Here is a 15,608-nt window from a genome sequence, read left to right as displayed (position 1 = left end):
CAGCAGCCAGCAGAACATGTGCCCAGGTGGCCAGGAGAGCCAATGGCATCTTGGCCTGGATCAGGAGCAGTGTGGCCAGCAGGACAAGGGAAGTTATTCTGCCTCTGTACTGTCCTTAGGATTGGTCAGGCCACGCTTGAGTCCTGTGTCCAGTTCTGGGCTCCTCAATTCAAGAGAGATGTTGAGGTGCTGGGAGGTGTCCAGAGAAGGGCAACAAAGCTGGTGAGGGGGCTGGAGTACAGCCCTGTGAGGAGAGGCTGAGGGAGCTGGGGGTGTGCAGCCTGCAGAAGAGGAGGCTTAGGGCAGACCTCATTGCTGAAGGGAGGTTGCAGCCAGGTGGGGTTGGGCTCTTCTGCCAAGCAAGCAGCAACAGAACAAGGGGACACAGTCTCAAGCTGTGCCCAGGGGAGGTCTGTGCTGGATGTTAGGAGGAAGTTGTTGGCAGAGAGAGTGATTGGCATTGGAATGGGCTGCCCAGGGAGGTGGTGGAATTGCTGTCCCTGGACGTGTTGAAGCAAAGCCTGGCTGAGGCACTTAGTGCCATGGTCTGGTCGATTGGACAGGGCTGGGTGCTAGGTTGGACAGATTGGACTGGATGATTCTATGAAATTCTTGGATTCTGTGGGTAGTCATAATACTGTTCTGCAAAGATCCTTATGGCACTGTTCTGCTGGTTAGTTAATATTTAAAATCCCACAGAATGGTAGGAGTTGGAAAGAACCTTTGAAGATCATCTGGTCCAACCACCCTGCTAGAGCAGGATCACCCAGAGTAAATCACCCAGGAACATGTCCAGGCAGGTTTTGAATGCCTCCAGTGACAGAGACTCCTTTCTTTGTAACTTTGGTTGAAGCCTCATTGAGTTAGAGTATGTGCTGGTTCTGGCTCTAGAATTCAGCTTTATTTTCTAGCAAATAACACCCAGTACATGAATGTAGGCTATAGTTAAAACTGGATTGATTGATTGATTTTTGAAGATCAGGTTTCAGAATAGATGGCTGGAAGTATGTTACTGGAGCATAGGAAGCTCATTGTTTGTTGAGGTCTGCAATTGGCTCGCTTTATCTGCATGGATAATAGTCACTGGGACATAGTTTTGATAAAGTCTGTGCATAGGAGAAGTTTCAGGGTTTATCCTTGTTGCTGGATTCTGCAAAGGCCTGGGCATGCTGTTGGTGCTGGTTGAACTCTTGATGTTTCCTTTTTAGGTGAGTGTAAGTCACTGAGTTATTATTAATGTTAGGTTATACACTTAACACAAGTAGCCAGGAAAAATCTCTAGAGAACCATTCACCTACAGATAGACAGCACTACTGGCCTTAAACAAAAGTGGTAGAATCATAGTTTCATAATCATTAATTTAGTATCTAGACAAAAATCAGACTGATTTTACAGTAGTTGACCTTTTTACCTCCCCACCAGAACCAAAAGTGTAAGTGTTGCAGGAATGCTTTAAAATCAAAGACATGTGTAGATGCTCTGATAATAGGTGAGCCTTTTTTGATAAACATTATCTCACTCCCTTATTTCTCTTTCTTCCCCAAGCTAAAGTCTCAAATAAATCAGGAAGCCATCCTCATATAGCACAATTGTGACCTATCCAAGTTGTCTCTTTTCAAATGTGCACCTTAAATGCTATTTTGCTTCCTTTTTGTCTTGCTCCCGGGCATGGTATTCCAAAGGCCTGCATAGCATCAGTATTTATGGCCCCACAGCTGACAAGCTGCCTGCAAGGAGGCATAGGCTTAGAAAACCTTTCTGAAAGAAGTGAAATAGAACAAAGCTTGAAACAAGTATTGAAAAGAATTTGCAGGTCAAAGAGGTACAACGCAAAGATCTGTCTCTTGGGGAGCTAGCATGAGGGTGGGATTTTAGGGGCAGTTTGTTTTGGTTTTGTGGGTTGTTTTTTTTTTAAACAAACAATCTGTCCAAGTGAACCTTGAACAGATGGATCTGGTATGTTTTGCAGTATCTTGTCTATTTAGCCATGCAGTAGTCTATAAAGTCAGCAATGTCCCTTTAAAAGCTTACATATTCATACTCCTACATAGAAGAAAGTTTTAGGGAGAAAAATCCTGATTTTCATACTGAAAAGTTATGCTCCCAAGATTATTAAAGGTTTAAGATGTTCCTGCAGCTACAGACTCTTTGTGAAGTTGACAGTACTTTGGATGAGAATCCTTTTTCTCATTAGCCTTTCTTTCAGCTAGACAGATAGAAAATCTGGCAATGAGAGTACCTAATTGCAGTATTTCACATTTGTCACAAATACAAACATGGCTTGGATTTCTTCATTTTTTTTCCCCACTGACTATTCTCAGACTTCAAAGTGAGCTGTACAGCTTGCAGAAGGCAGAAGTCCCTGTTAAAATAGCTTGACTGTACAGAGCAACTGTATTACACTTCACTTTACAAGTTAAAATGTGTTGTTTGAAAAGAAATCTGTGTTCAGGATCAGAAGATTCTGAGGATAAACAGAAGTTGTTCCAACATTTGCATTATGGAACTTCAGCTCAGGCTTTACTCTCAGGGGACAGAAGATCACAAGTATAGTAGAGAGCACAACTGCCAAGCCCTGGTTGTGGACACTCACAGCCTTGCTAGATGTTTGCCCCCATTGCTTTGTGTTCATCAGTGTTTCTGGTTGCTTAGGGCTAAGACAGAAAGATCCAGACCACTAGCTGAGCACTTTAGTATCGCAATGAAGAGGGCAGTTTACAGCTCCAAATAGACTGAAGTTGTATCACTTGTTAGAGCTTGGAGAAGAGGAGGCTCAGGGGTGACCTCATTGCTGTCTACAACTACCTGAACCACCTGGTTGTAGCCAGGTGGGGATTGGTCTCTTCTGCCAGGCAAGCAGCAACAGAACGGGGGGACACAGTCTCAAGCTGTGGCAGGGGAGGTCTAGGCTGGATGTTAGGGGGAAGTTGTTGTCAGAGAGAGTGATTGGCATTGGAATGGGCTGCCCAGGGAGGTGGTGGAGTTGCTGTGTCTGGAGATGTTGGAGCAAAGCCTGGCTGAGGCACTTAGTGCCATGGTCTGGTTGATTGGCCAGGGCTGGGTGCTAGGTTGGCCTGGATGATCTATGAGGTCTCTTCCAACCTGGTTGATTCTATGAGTCTATGTATTGAGCTTGTCAGTGTTTTAACTGGCGACCTAAAGATAAGAGTTTGTTTCATTATCAGTGGCTTGTGATATCTTAGCTCTTCTTTTGGCACAGGTTGATTATTGGCATTAAAATAATGTGTCATTCAACTTGTTAAGTTTCAAATATAGGGAAGCAAATCACCCTTGCTATTTTCTGACATTGTTTTTTTAACTGTGAGACACTTCCTGATGAGAAGATATGCATCAGTCTGGTGGCATATTTGTTATTCTCTCTTTGTTTTTTAATTGGACTCTTGAAACTACTTAAAGAGATTATTTCAAATCATCTGTGAATGATGTATTATTTTGTATTTCATTTCTTCAATGGGAACAAAGTCCTGCAGATTGTGGGGGGATTAATATTAGAGAGCAGTTTCTGTCTTTTACTTTCTGTCATGTAAACTGTTCACTTAATTTACAGATAAATTAATATTTAAGTTATTAATATTAAGTTATTCTGAGTTGTTTTGTCTGGCTGGCAGAATGCTTCAAGAGAAGAGAAATCTCTTCTGCTGGAGGCAAGCAAACCTGCTTTAAGAGTAACCTTTGTCCTTAGCAAATCCTGATTTATTTCTTTCTTCTTTTTCCCCTTTTCCTAGAAATCTCATTTATTTTCTCCACATCTGGTACTTCCATAATAACATCTTTGTCTGGCAAGTGATTAGTCTATAAAATTCTGAAGGTCCTAGACATGTTTTAGCTAAGTCGTGCGCTTGAGTTCAGCTTAAAAATATGACTACAATTTGTAGTTCTACTGAACCACTTAGAGTCAAATGATGTCACTCCTAGGACTGCACTACATCTTTCCAGCCAAGAACTGGCCATGCTGTCAACACATGTTATTCCTCAGTGGGGTTTCTAACAGTGTCTTGCTCCCCATTTTTGATTCACTGTCCACTGAAATCACCAAGACTCTAGATACTGCTTCCAGCATGCTTTTAATCTCTTCCTTGCAGAAGTTTTATGCTTCTGGTAGGAGTCTTTAGGAGCTCTAAAAGCAAATTTTCCTTTGCTCTGAAATACATCTGCTGCAAGTGATTAAGAGAATTTGTGTGCTTCATTGCCAAGCATGATCACGTCTGGAATTCATTTTGTAGTTCTTGTTACACAGTTTTATTTGTACACATTTTATTTGCCTGTCTCATGGAATAGTCTAAAGACTGCATCTCAAATACAACAATGAATTTTAGTACTTCTAAGCAAGAGAAGTTGGGAATTTCTAAATGAACCTGCCCAGCTATTGTAAAGAGAGAACACCTTGATAATTAAAATTAGAAGGGAGAGAAAAACTGAAGAGAGAGAGGGGAAACACCATGAGTTCACTGAGCTGCAGCAGTAATAGCTTTTGGAAGCTGCCATAGCCTGCCAAATGGGATTGTGAGAAATTGCCTTTATGTTAATGTTTTAAAGCATTCTGAGATTGAGGAGAAAAGTCACATAGATTTTCCCATGGGTTAGAGGATCTTTCATCTTGCTGTTACATTGCTCATTGCTGTGTTCCTTACAATTTCATTTTAAGATCAGGACAAACATTTCTCTTTAAATAAGTTAATGGCTGTAGTATAGGTAGGTGATAAATACTGGCCTTAAATGTCCAGGTAGAAACTATGGAAATCTTGTGTCCCTTCTCTTAAAATTGTGAGTTTTGAAAGGTTTGGGGTTTTTTTCCTTTTTAAAAACATTGTTTCAATTATTATAGAATCATAGAATCAGTCAGGGTTGGAAGGGACCACAAGGAGCAGCCAGTTCCAGCCCCCTGCCATGCCCAGGGACACCCTACCCTAGAGCAGGCTGCACATAGCCTCAGCCAGCCTGGCCTGAAACACCTCCAGCCATGGGGCCTCAACCACCTCCCTGGGCAACCCAGTCCAGCCTCTCACCACTCTCATGCTCAACAACTTCTTCCTCATGACCAGTCTCAGTCTCCCCACCCCCAGTTTTGGTCCATTCCCCCCAGTCCTGTCACTCCCTGACAGCCTCAAAAGTCCCTCCCCAGCTTTTTTGTAGGCCCCCTTTAGATCCTGGCAGGCCACAAGAAGGTCACCTGGGATCCTCCTCTTCTCCAGACTCAACAGCCCCAATTCTTTCAGTCTGTGCTCACAGCAGAGCTGCTGCAGCCCTCTGAGCATGCTCATAGCCCTTCAAATACAAAGCATCCTTTCTCTTCTTTAACAGGTGGAGGAAACAATGTCTTCGTTAGCTGAAGTGCAGCAATTGGATAGTTTTCTTTATCTCTACAAGCAGCATATGCTTCAGCTTATGGAGTGGGTTTCAGTGTCATGTGATGATTGGACATCCTGCTCTCCAGAAGTATTACAGTTTGATGTCATCACAACTCATTCAGGTACCATTTATTTAGTAGTTCTAAAAAAAATTTAAATGCTCCTGTCTCTAGCCTGCAGACACAGTGTGTTTTACACAGAATCACACACAGAATGGCCTGGGTTGGAAGTGACCTCCAAAAGTCATAAAATCATAGACTCAACAAGATTGGAAGAGACCTCTAAGTTCATCCAGGCCAACCTAGCACCCAGCCCTATCCAGTCAACCAGACCATGGCACTAAGTGCCTCATCCAGGCTTTGTTTCAACACCTCCAGGGACGATGACTCCACCACCTCCCTGGGCAGCCCATTCCAATGCCAATCACTCTCTCTGGCAACAACTTCCTCCTAGCATCCAGCTTAGGCCTGCCCTGGCACAACTTGAGACTGTGTCCCCTTCTTCTGTTGCTGCTTGCCTGGCACAAGAGCCCAACCCCACCTGGCTACAACCTCCCTTCAGGTAGTTCAACCCCAGTTTTACAATGAATAGTGTAATATTTGGAAGCTTCACAAGATAATGATAGCAGCCAAAACCAAATATGCCAAAGAATGGGAAAATTGGCCAAAGAATTGAGCAAAACCAAACAATACCAAAAGATTCATTGGCATCTAAAAGCACTTGCCTAAAAATATGCTTTCAGGTGAGTGAAATATGCCAGGATTATGGAGAGCTGAACTGATAAAGTTTCTGTGTCCAAAAACAGATCTACTTTTTCCCTTTGTCCACTAGTCTTATGAATTATACAGTAGTTTTGTGCAGACATTTCCTCACTTATGTGCTACACATGCTGCATACAGATTCATGATTTGCTTTGGCATACATTTCACCTACCCTCAGCACTGCATGGTGAATCTTCCTCCTGACACAGCTCTCCAGATTGTATCCACAGTCTGTGGTGTGGTGCTGGCCAGGTCCTTCACCTAGACATCCATTTTAAGGTCATTAAAATAGAAAGTACTGGAGCCAGGCTCTTAGTGACTGCAAATGTTAGGATGCAATGGGTGCAAACTGGATCAGAGGAGGTTCAGTATAAGGAAAAACTCTTCACTGTGAGGGTGACAGAGCCCTGGAGGAGGCTGTCCAGAGGTGGATTGTCCTTCTCCGGCGACACTCAAGACCCACCTGGATGTGTTCCTATGTGGCCTACTCTCAGTGATCTTGCTCTGGCAGTGGGGCTGGACTGGATGATCTTTCAGGATCCCTTCCAACCCCTAACATTGTGTGATTCTATGATTTAGTTTTTACTCTCTGTTAATTAAAAGAGGATGTACATAGCTACTTCAGATTGTTGGCACAGCAACCTCAAGCAGTGCTACAAGCTGGGGAAAGAATGGCTGGAGAGTAGCCAGGAAGAAATGGACCTGGGGATACTGGTAGACATTACCTGAAGATGAGCCAGGAGTGTGCCCAGGTGGGCAGCAGAGCCAATGGCATCCTGGCCTGGATCAGGAACACAGAGGCCAGCAGGACAAGGGGGTTTATTCTGTCCCTGTGCTCAGCACTGCTCAGGCCACACCTTGAGTACTGTGTTCAGTTCTGGGCTCCTGAATTCAAGAGAGATACTGAGGTACTGGAAGGTGTCCAGAGGAGGGCAATGAAGCTGGTGAGGGGCCTGGAACACAAGGCTGAGGGAACTGGGGATGTGCAGCCTGCAGAAGAGGAGGCTCAGGGGTGACCTCATTGCTGTCTACAACTACCTGAAGGGAGTGATTGGCATTGGAATGGGCTGCTCAGAGAGGTGACGGAGTCACCATGCCTGGAGTTGTTGAAGCAAAGCCTGGCTGGGGCACTCAGTGCCATGGTCTGGTTGATTGGACAGGGCTGGGTGCTAGGTTGGCCTGGCTGATCTTGGAGGTCTCTTCCAACCTGGCTGATTCTATGATTCTATGATTCAGATGAGGAACTTCAAATTATTATTGCAAAGGCAGATACTAAATGTGTGCTTTAAGGGATTATATCTTCCACTCTTCATGTTGAATCTCACAAAAAGCCTCCACAAACCTTGTTGAAGCACCCACTTGCTGGATTGTGTAGCAACCAACATACAGATTTCTTTTCCTTTCTTTTTTCATCTGTGAAAAGAACAAGAAGTTTTTTCAGTGCAAGATCTGAGAGGCCAACTTTTCTGTATATTTGCTCTCCCCTTTCCATGACAGAGGGACTTCTAGACAGTTGTCTCTGTTTTCCTTAATGCTAAATAAATCAAGTGTCTGGGCAAACTTCTTGGCTTGCACCCAACACTGGTAATTTGCTATTGTCTGTGTTTTCTGTCTGACACAGCAGCTCCTAGAGCTATTTTCCCCTCTTTTTTTTCTTTCTTTCCTTTCATTCCCACCCATAATGTTGTTTTTAATCAATGTAATTGGCTTTACTCACTTCACATTTCTCAGTTTTCACTGTTTTTGAGGAATGTGTGCTTAAGATGAACTTGGTTTGGTTTGTGTTTTTCTATCAAATTGGCTGTTACCAGGTTTTAATGTCTTGATTTTTCTATCTGTTGAATATGTTGTTAGCAGTTTAATGTAACAGCAGTGTATTCTGAATGTTAAGGAACTCATATAGAATCACAGAATGGTTTAGGTTGGAAGTGACCTCAAGGATCATCCAGTTCCAAGCCCCTGCCATAAGCAGGGACACCTCCCACTAGAACAGTCTGCCCTCATCCAACCTGGGCTTGAACATCTCCAGGGAGGTTGTGATCTTTGATCACATTGGGTGATTCTGTGCTCCACAACCTCCCTGGGCAACCTGTGCCAGTGTCTCACCACCCTCACTGCGAAGAACCCTTTCCTAACATCCAGTTTGAATCTCCCCTCTGCCAGTTTAAACCCATTCCTCCTCATCCTCTCATTACAAGACCTTATAAATAGCCCCTTCCCAGCCTCCCTTAGCCCCTTTCAGATACTGCTGCAGTGTATTTTGAATAAGTACTGAAATGCTGTGGAACTAAAGACCTGTTTGTTGGCATAGGAATGTAACAGTGTGCCCAGGTGGCCAGGAGAGCCAATGACATCCTGGCCTGGCTCAGGAGCAGTGTGGCCAGCAGGACAAGGGAGGTTCTTCTGCCCCTGTGTTCAGCGCTGCTCAGGCCACACCTTGAGTGCTGTGTCCACTTCTGGGCAATGCAAGAGAGATGTTGAGGTACTGGAATGTGTCCAGAGAAGGGCAATGAAGCTGGTGAGGGGCCTGGAACAGCCTTTTGAGGAGAGGCTGAGGGAGCTGGGGGTGTGTAGCCTGGAGAAGAGGAAGCTCAGGGCAGAGCTCATTGCTGTCTACAACTACCTGAAGGGAGGTTGTAGCCAGGTAGGCATTGGTCTCTTCTGCCAGGCGACATCCAGTTGGCAGCTGGCACTAGTGGTATGCCTCAGGAATCAGTGCTGGGCCCAGTCCTGTTCAATATCTTTGTTGATGATCTGGACCAGGGGTCCAGCATCAGTAAGTTTGCAGATGACACCAAGCTAGGAGCAGCTGTGGATCTGTTGAAGGGTAGGAGAGCCCTGCAGAGGGACCTGGCCTGGATCAGGAGCAGTGTGGCCAGGTGGGGTTGGGCTCTTCTGCCAGGCACCCAGCAACAGAACAAGGGGACAGAGTATCAAGTGGTGCCAGGGGAGATCTAGGCTGGATGTTAGGAGGAAGTTGTTGCCAGAGAGAGTGATTGGCATTGGAATGGGCTGCCCAGGGAGGTGGTGGCATCGCCATCACTGGAGGTGTTGAAACAAAGCCTGGATGAGGCACTTAGTGCCATGGTCTGGTTGATTGGCCAGGGCTGGGTGCTAGGTTGTCCTGGATGATCTTGGAGGTCTCTTCCAACCTGCTTGATTCTATGATTCTATGAAACTGCAGTTCAACTTTCTGCATTTCTTCAGTCTAGACAGTGAAGATTTGGAGGAGGTTTATTATTATTTTAAACATTACAGTTCCATATATTGGAGTGCTTCAATCTGTCCATTCTATGTACAAGGAATAATATTCTTGTCATCAGAAATGTCATTGTTGTGTGGAAGGATTTTCTTAATGACTGGAGTTGAATGCATCACAAGGATGCAAAAGTAATGAAGCTGCTGGAGAAAAGCAGTTTATTGCAAACATAGAGCAGAAAAAGCATTTGACAGCAAGAAGCTTGCAGCATAAAGCATGTTTATAGTCTTTGTGGATTCTTTTCCTCTAAAACCACAAAGATCATTATCATTATCAAGGGAAAAATGCATAAACTTCCTTTTGTTTTGGGAAAATGAATTCTTCAGATGTTGGGATAACAGCTGCAGGGGCTTTTTTATTTGTTTCTGTTATTGTTTAGTGGTAAAACCTGAATTCATCAGAGTATGTGAAAATGTTAAACTAGAGAATGAGTTTGGAAAAATCTCTTTCTTTCAAACAGCTTCTAAAATTGATATTTTAAACTGTCTTGTAAAATCCAAAGAAGCATTATTTAAGCACAGAGAAAGAATATTGTTGCAGTAATTCTATTCTCTACATTTTAAGGCTGACCCCTTCAAACTTGCCTCTGGGAATCATAAATGTCTTGCCTTGAATGCTGCATGTGGAAAAACTTGAAAGAAGTTTAAAAAAGCAGAGTTAATGCTGCTGTTTGAAGTGGTGTCAGGGTCACACCAGATTCAGTAGGGTTTTCTATTAAGTTCAGTAAAATCAAAACGTTGTGCATGGCCTCCAGCTTTTAGAGCTGTAAAGTCAACAGCATTAATCCTCCCCTCAACTGCATTAGTCCACCCACTACTGTACAGTCCCAGACACTGGGAAATGTTATTGGTAGGTCCACACTGTATGATGCAATGTAGTACAGCAATATCAAGCTGGTTAAATGAGATGTGGGGTAAAGCAGTCTTCAGGGAGCACATTGGTGCCAGGACTGAGGCTGTCGGTGCTTCAGCCCTTGGGTATTTGTGCACCACCTAACACACAGAGTCACAGAGTCACAGGTTGGCTCAGGTTGGAAGGGATCTCAGAGAGCATCTACTCCAACCTCCCCACCATGGGGCAGGGACACCTCTCAGCTAGACTTGGCTGCTTACAGCCTCATCCAACCTGGCCTTGAACATCCCCAGGGAGGAGGCAGCCACAACTCCCCTGAGCAGCCAATTCCAGAGTCTCACCACCCTCATGCTGAAGAACTCCTTAAAATCCAGTCTAACCCTGCTCTCCCTCAGCTTCAAACCATTCTGCCTTGTCCTGTTGCTAGACACCCTTGTGTAAAGTCCCTCTCCTGCTGTTCTAAAGTCCAGATGAACAGGTTACACAGATTGGGATGCAGTCTGCCATCTGGATTAGCACATCCCATTGGGGACACAAGTAACCCCAAACCCCCTCAGTCACAAAGCACAGGACACTGCTAGTCTGTGCTGCAGTACTTGGACATGTATCTTCAGACCTCTCAAGGATGGTTGGGTGTTATCTTACATGACCTTACCAGCTGCTCTTTGACTCCTGCACTGCAGAACTATTGTTACTGCAACCATCTAAAACACCAGTAAGGGTCACATAGTTCAGTAAAATCCTGGATGAGGCACTTAGTGCCATGGTCTGGTTGCTTGGACAGAGCTGGATGCTAGGTTGGACTGGATAATCTTGGAGGTCTCTTCCAACCTGGGTGATTCTATGATTCTATAGCATTAAAGTCTGTTTTACCTATGGCAGGAAACACACACTGCTGCTGCAAACAGCACTGCAGCAGCCACAGTTATCCTCCACAGAAACAGGATTTATTCTCTTTCTTCTTCAAAGTAGCATGCATGGATACATCAACAGCTGCCATGCAAGAGTCTAAAGCTCAGTACTATTCTAATACCAGGCATATTAGAAATTTTATTGGACTTCCATTAAGCATCTAAACAGAACTCTTAGTACTCTCCTGCATGTTTATTTCCTAGGTCCTGTCATAGGTGAAGCTCTAAATGCCTTTATTCTCGTTCTGAAGACATGTCTTCAACCCAACAAAGATCCCCAGATGCGCTTAAAACTTTTCACTGTTTTATGCCAGTTGCTCCAGAAAGCAAGTGAAACTGTCAATTCTCAGGGGTAAGTAGAGTTCTCTTTTCACACAGCTGTTTGAGTACTACAGGGGCATTAAAAAGTAATGAGCATGATAGTTATTTAACCCCTGTAATTGTGTCCATGCTAGCAGCCAGGAAGAAAGGGACCTGGGGCTGCTGGTAGATAGTAGGCTGAAGATGAGGCAGCGGTGTGCCCAGGTGGCCAAGAGAGCCAATGGCATCCTAGCCTGGCTCAGGAGCAGTGTGGCCAGCAGGACAAGGGAGGTTATTCTGCCCCTGTACTCAGCACTGCTCAGGCCACACCTTGAGTGCTGTGTCCAGTTCTGGGCTCAATTCAAGAGAGATGTTGAGGTGCTGGAAGATGTCCAGAGAAGGGTGATGAAGTTGGTGAGGAGTCTGGAGCACAGCCCTGTGAGGAGAGGCTGAGGGAGCTGAGGGTGTGCAGCCTGCAGAAGAGGAAGCTCAGGGCAGAGCTCATTGCTGTCTACAACTGTTTGAAGGGAGGCTGTAGCCAGGTGAGGTTGGGCTCTTCTGACCGGCACCCAGCAAGAGAAGAAGGGGACACACTCTCAAGTTGTGCTAGGGGAAGTACAGGCTGGATGTTAGGAGGAAGTTGTTGGCAGAGAGAGTGATTGGCATTGGAATGGGCTGCCCAGGGAGGTGGTGGAGGCACCGTGCCTGGAGGTGTTGAAGCAAAGCCTGGGTGAGGCACTTAGTGCCATGGTCTGGTTGATTGGCCAGGACTGGGTGCTAGGTTGGCCTGGATGATCTTGGAGGTCTCTTCCAACCTGGTTGATTCTGTGGTTCTATGTTTCTATGCTTGGAAGAAGAGAAACTCTTCAAACCATCTTCTGCAGAATATTTTTCTTGCTGTATTTTTTCTAACAATGCTTGCAAGGGTGGGGTGCAGTAATTAAAAAAATATAAATTAACTGAAGTCTGGACTTCCTCTACTGTAGCCTTCCTACCTCTGCCACTCTGGACAATTAAAATGGATGTCATGCAGATCTGGGCTGTGTGCAAAGAATAAAGAACTGTAGTTGAAAAGGATACACATTTGAAAGCTGAAATGGGGCTCCTTAGGAAAGAAGTAGGATGAGAAGGCTACTTGGGTTTTGTTTGTTGATTGTTTTTTCCTTTCTGTCCCACCCAACTCCTAAATCATAGAATCAGCCAGGTTGGAAGAGACCTCCAAGCTCATCCAGCCCAACCTAGCAACCAGACCATGGCACTAAGTGCCTCATCCAGGCTTTGCTTGAACAGCTCCAGGGGCAGTGACTCCACCACCTCCCTGGGCAGCCCATTCCAATGGCAAATCACTCTAATCCTTAAATTTGCCTGTAGTCATTGTAAGAAAACAATAAAACACCTCCAAAACTGGGCATTTAAAGTTGCTCATGATATAGCATGCTGGTTAAAAGCATCAAACTAGATGTTTGATAAGGAGTTATTACTTTCAGTAACTGAAGGTAGAGCTCTCATGTTGCTTGGCACTATTTATGCACTGCAAGTGCAATCAAACTATAACTTACAGTGCTTATAAAACTCCTCTGTTTATAACAATGCCAACAGTGAGAGGGTTTTTTTTTTTTTGGTCATTATTAATTTAGTCTTCCAAGTAGTGCAAAGTTGTCCTGGATACATAAACCATATCTGCTCTGCTTTTGCTAGTGCCTGCTGCATTAAGTATGTTAATATATTCTGATTCTTTTTTTTTTCCCTTTTAACTCTTTGGAAAAAACAAAACAAAACAAAAAGTCATGGGAAACATTCATTCTAAAAGTCCTTTTGCATCAAATTGAAAGTACTGTTGATAAATTATCAGTATGGGGGGAAATAAATAATTAATCATAACTTTATCTATCAGATATTCTCAGTGACAATAGCTCTGTGCAACACCAGGTATCCATAGAATGGTTTAAGTTGGAAGGGACCTCAAAGAACATCCAGTTCCAACCCCCACCATAAGTAGGGACACTTTCCACTAGAACAGGTTGCTCAAGGCCTCATCCAACCTGGCCTTGAACACCTCCAGGGAGGTTGTGGTGCACAGAATCACCCAATGTGATCAAAGATCATTGGGTGATTCCGTGCTCCCCAACCTCCCTGGGCAACCTGTGCCAGTGTCTCACCACCCTCCATGCAAAGAACCCTTTCCTAATATCTACTTTGAATCTCCCCTCTGCCAGTTTAAACCCATCAGTGATGGAAGTTGTTTCCTTCAAGGTAATGTGAGTGGGTGGCCTTTTGTCAAGATTAGAGGCATCCAATGAGGTTAATAGGTTTGTGTAAATAATAACTCCTGGGTAAGGGTCACCCAAACTAACCCATAGTGAGGCTCTCTGGCCTGAGAACGAGACAAAAGCAATTAATTTTACCAGCAGGTCTACCCTCAGAAAGTACAAAGCAGTAGAGGAGGCTAAATGCTTTAATGTAAGAAGTAACAGACTTCCAGACATGCTAGTTGAGGAGGCTAAGTGCTTTAATGTAAGAAGTAACACACTTCCTAGTGTGTTACTTCCAGGCATGCTAGTAGAGGAGGCTAAATGCTTTAATGTGAGAAGTAACAAACTTCCAGGCATGCTAGTAGAGGAGGCCAAGTGCTTTAATGTAAGAAGTAACACACTTCCTAGTGTGTTACTTCCAGGCATGCTAGTAGAGGAGGCTAAATGCTTTAATGTGAGAAGTAACACACTTCCAGGCATGCTAGTAGAGGAGGCCAAGTGCTTTAATGTAAGAAGTAACACACTTCCTAGAGTGCTTCTTCCAGACATGCTAGTAGAGGAGGCTAAATGCTTTAATGTAAGAAGTAATACACTTCCTAGAGTGCTTCTTCCAGGCATCCTTGTAGAGGAGGCTAAATGCTTTAATGTAGGAAATAACACACTTTCTAGTGTGCTACTTCCAGGCATGCTAGTAGAGGAGGCTAAATGCTTTAATGTAGGAAATAACACACTTTCTAGTGTGCTACTTCCAGGCATGCTAGTAGAGGAGGCCAAGTGCTTTAATGTAAGAAGTAATACACTTCCAGGCATCCTAATAGAGGAGGCCAAGTGCTTTAATGTAAGAAGTAACACACTTCCTAGAGTGCTTCTTCCAGACATGCTAGTAGAGGAGGCTAAATGCTTTAATGTGAGAAGTAACACACTTCCAGGCATGCTAGAAGAGGAGGCTAATGCTTTAATGTAGGAAGTAACACACTTCCAAGCATCCTAGTAGAGGAGGCTAAATGCTTTAGTGTAAGAAGTAACACACTTCCTAGTGTGCTTCTTCCAGGTATGCTCGTAGAGGAGGCGTAAATGTAGGAAGTTTTTTGTGTTTCAAGGGTTGTTTACAAAATAGTTTTGGAGGTTTTGACTTGGAGAAGCAAATGCTACTTTGTTTCATGTTACCTGGAATTGGGAAGTTAAGTTTGGGGGGAAAAAAAAACCCCAACCAACCAAAACAAAACCCAGAAACAGAACAGAAGAAAAAAAAACCTGAACAAAAAAAAACCAAACCACAGCAATCCACAAACATAAAACCAAGTGCAGCAGTGCCATAAAAGACAATCCAGAAGAAGAATGTATAAGAAGTAATTAACATGGAATGAAGGTTTAAGAATGTAAGTCCATAAAACAGGGATAAGCAATTTCAACATCAAGCCAAGCTCTGCTCTTTATATTTGGATAAGATCTGGGTATTACTGCATGCACAGATCCCATTTTAGCATAGAGTTTCACCTCTAAGTACAGATAGCACATGCAGGGTATGTTCTTTCATGGCAATTACTTTCAGAATAAAGTTACAAAGATTACAACAGCAAAGTCTGCAAATGGAAAGAGGGAGAATTTAATTGCATCAGCAATGGCAAAAAAATACACATCTTAATTGTAAAGAGGGATAATGTAGTGAAGTAGTCCTAGGTTCTGGTTACACAATTGCTTTCACTGCTGTCAGTAATTTGTTTAGCTCTTTAAATACATTCTAACAGTTTAGATAGGAAGGCTTCTCAGTTGTTCTGTTAAACCCTGGCCAAGCTGGCAGCTCATGGCTTGGACAGATTCACTCAGATATGGGTCAAGAACTGGCTGGAGAGCCAGGCCCGGAGGGTGGTGGTGAATGGTGCCACATCCAGCTGGGAGTCTGT

General features: G+C 44.0%; 1 protein-coding gene across 2 annotated transcripts in view; it reads left to right on the top strand.

Annotated features, from left to right (window-relative positions):
* Positions 1 to 15,608, top strand: part of DNAAF5 (dynein axonemal assembly factor 5) — a 38,158-nt gene that overhangs the window by 11,709 nt on the left and 10,841 nt on the right. For both annotated transcript variants that reach the window (XM_064152720.1, XM_064152719.1), the window contains 2 exons: positions 5,323 to 5,491; positions 11,357 to 11,504. In XM_064152720.1, the coding sequence (XP_064008790.1) occupies positions 5,323 to 5,491; positions 11,357 to 11,504 (317 nt within the window). The remainder of the gene's footprint in view (positions 1 to 5,322; positions 5,492 to 11,356; positions 11,505 to 15,608) is intronic.

The sequence above is a fragment of the Pogoniulus pusillus genome, chromosome 13 (assembly GCF_015220805.1).
Source record: "Pogoniulus pusillus isolate bPogPus1 chromosome 13, bPogPus1.pri, whole genome shotgun sequence".
NCBI lineage: Eukaryota > Metazoa > Chordata > Aves > Piciformes > Lybiidae > Pogoniulus > Pogoniulus pusillus.
This window is presented reverse-complemented; position numbering and strand designations above follow the sequence as displayed.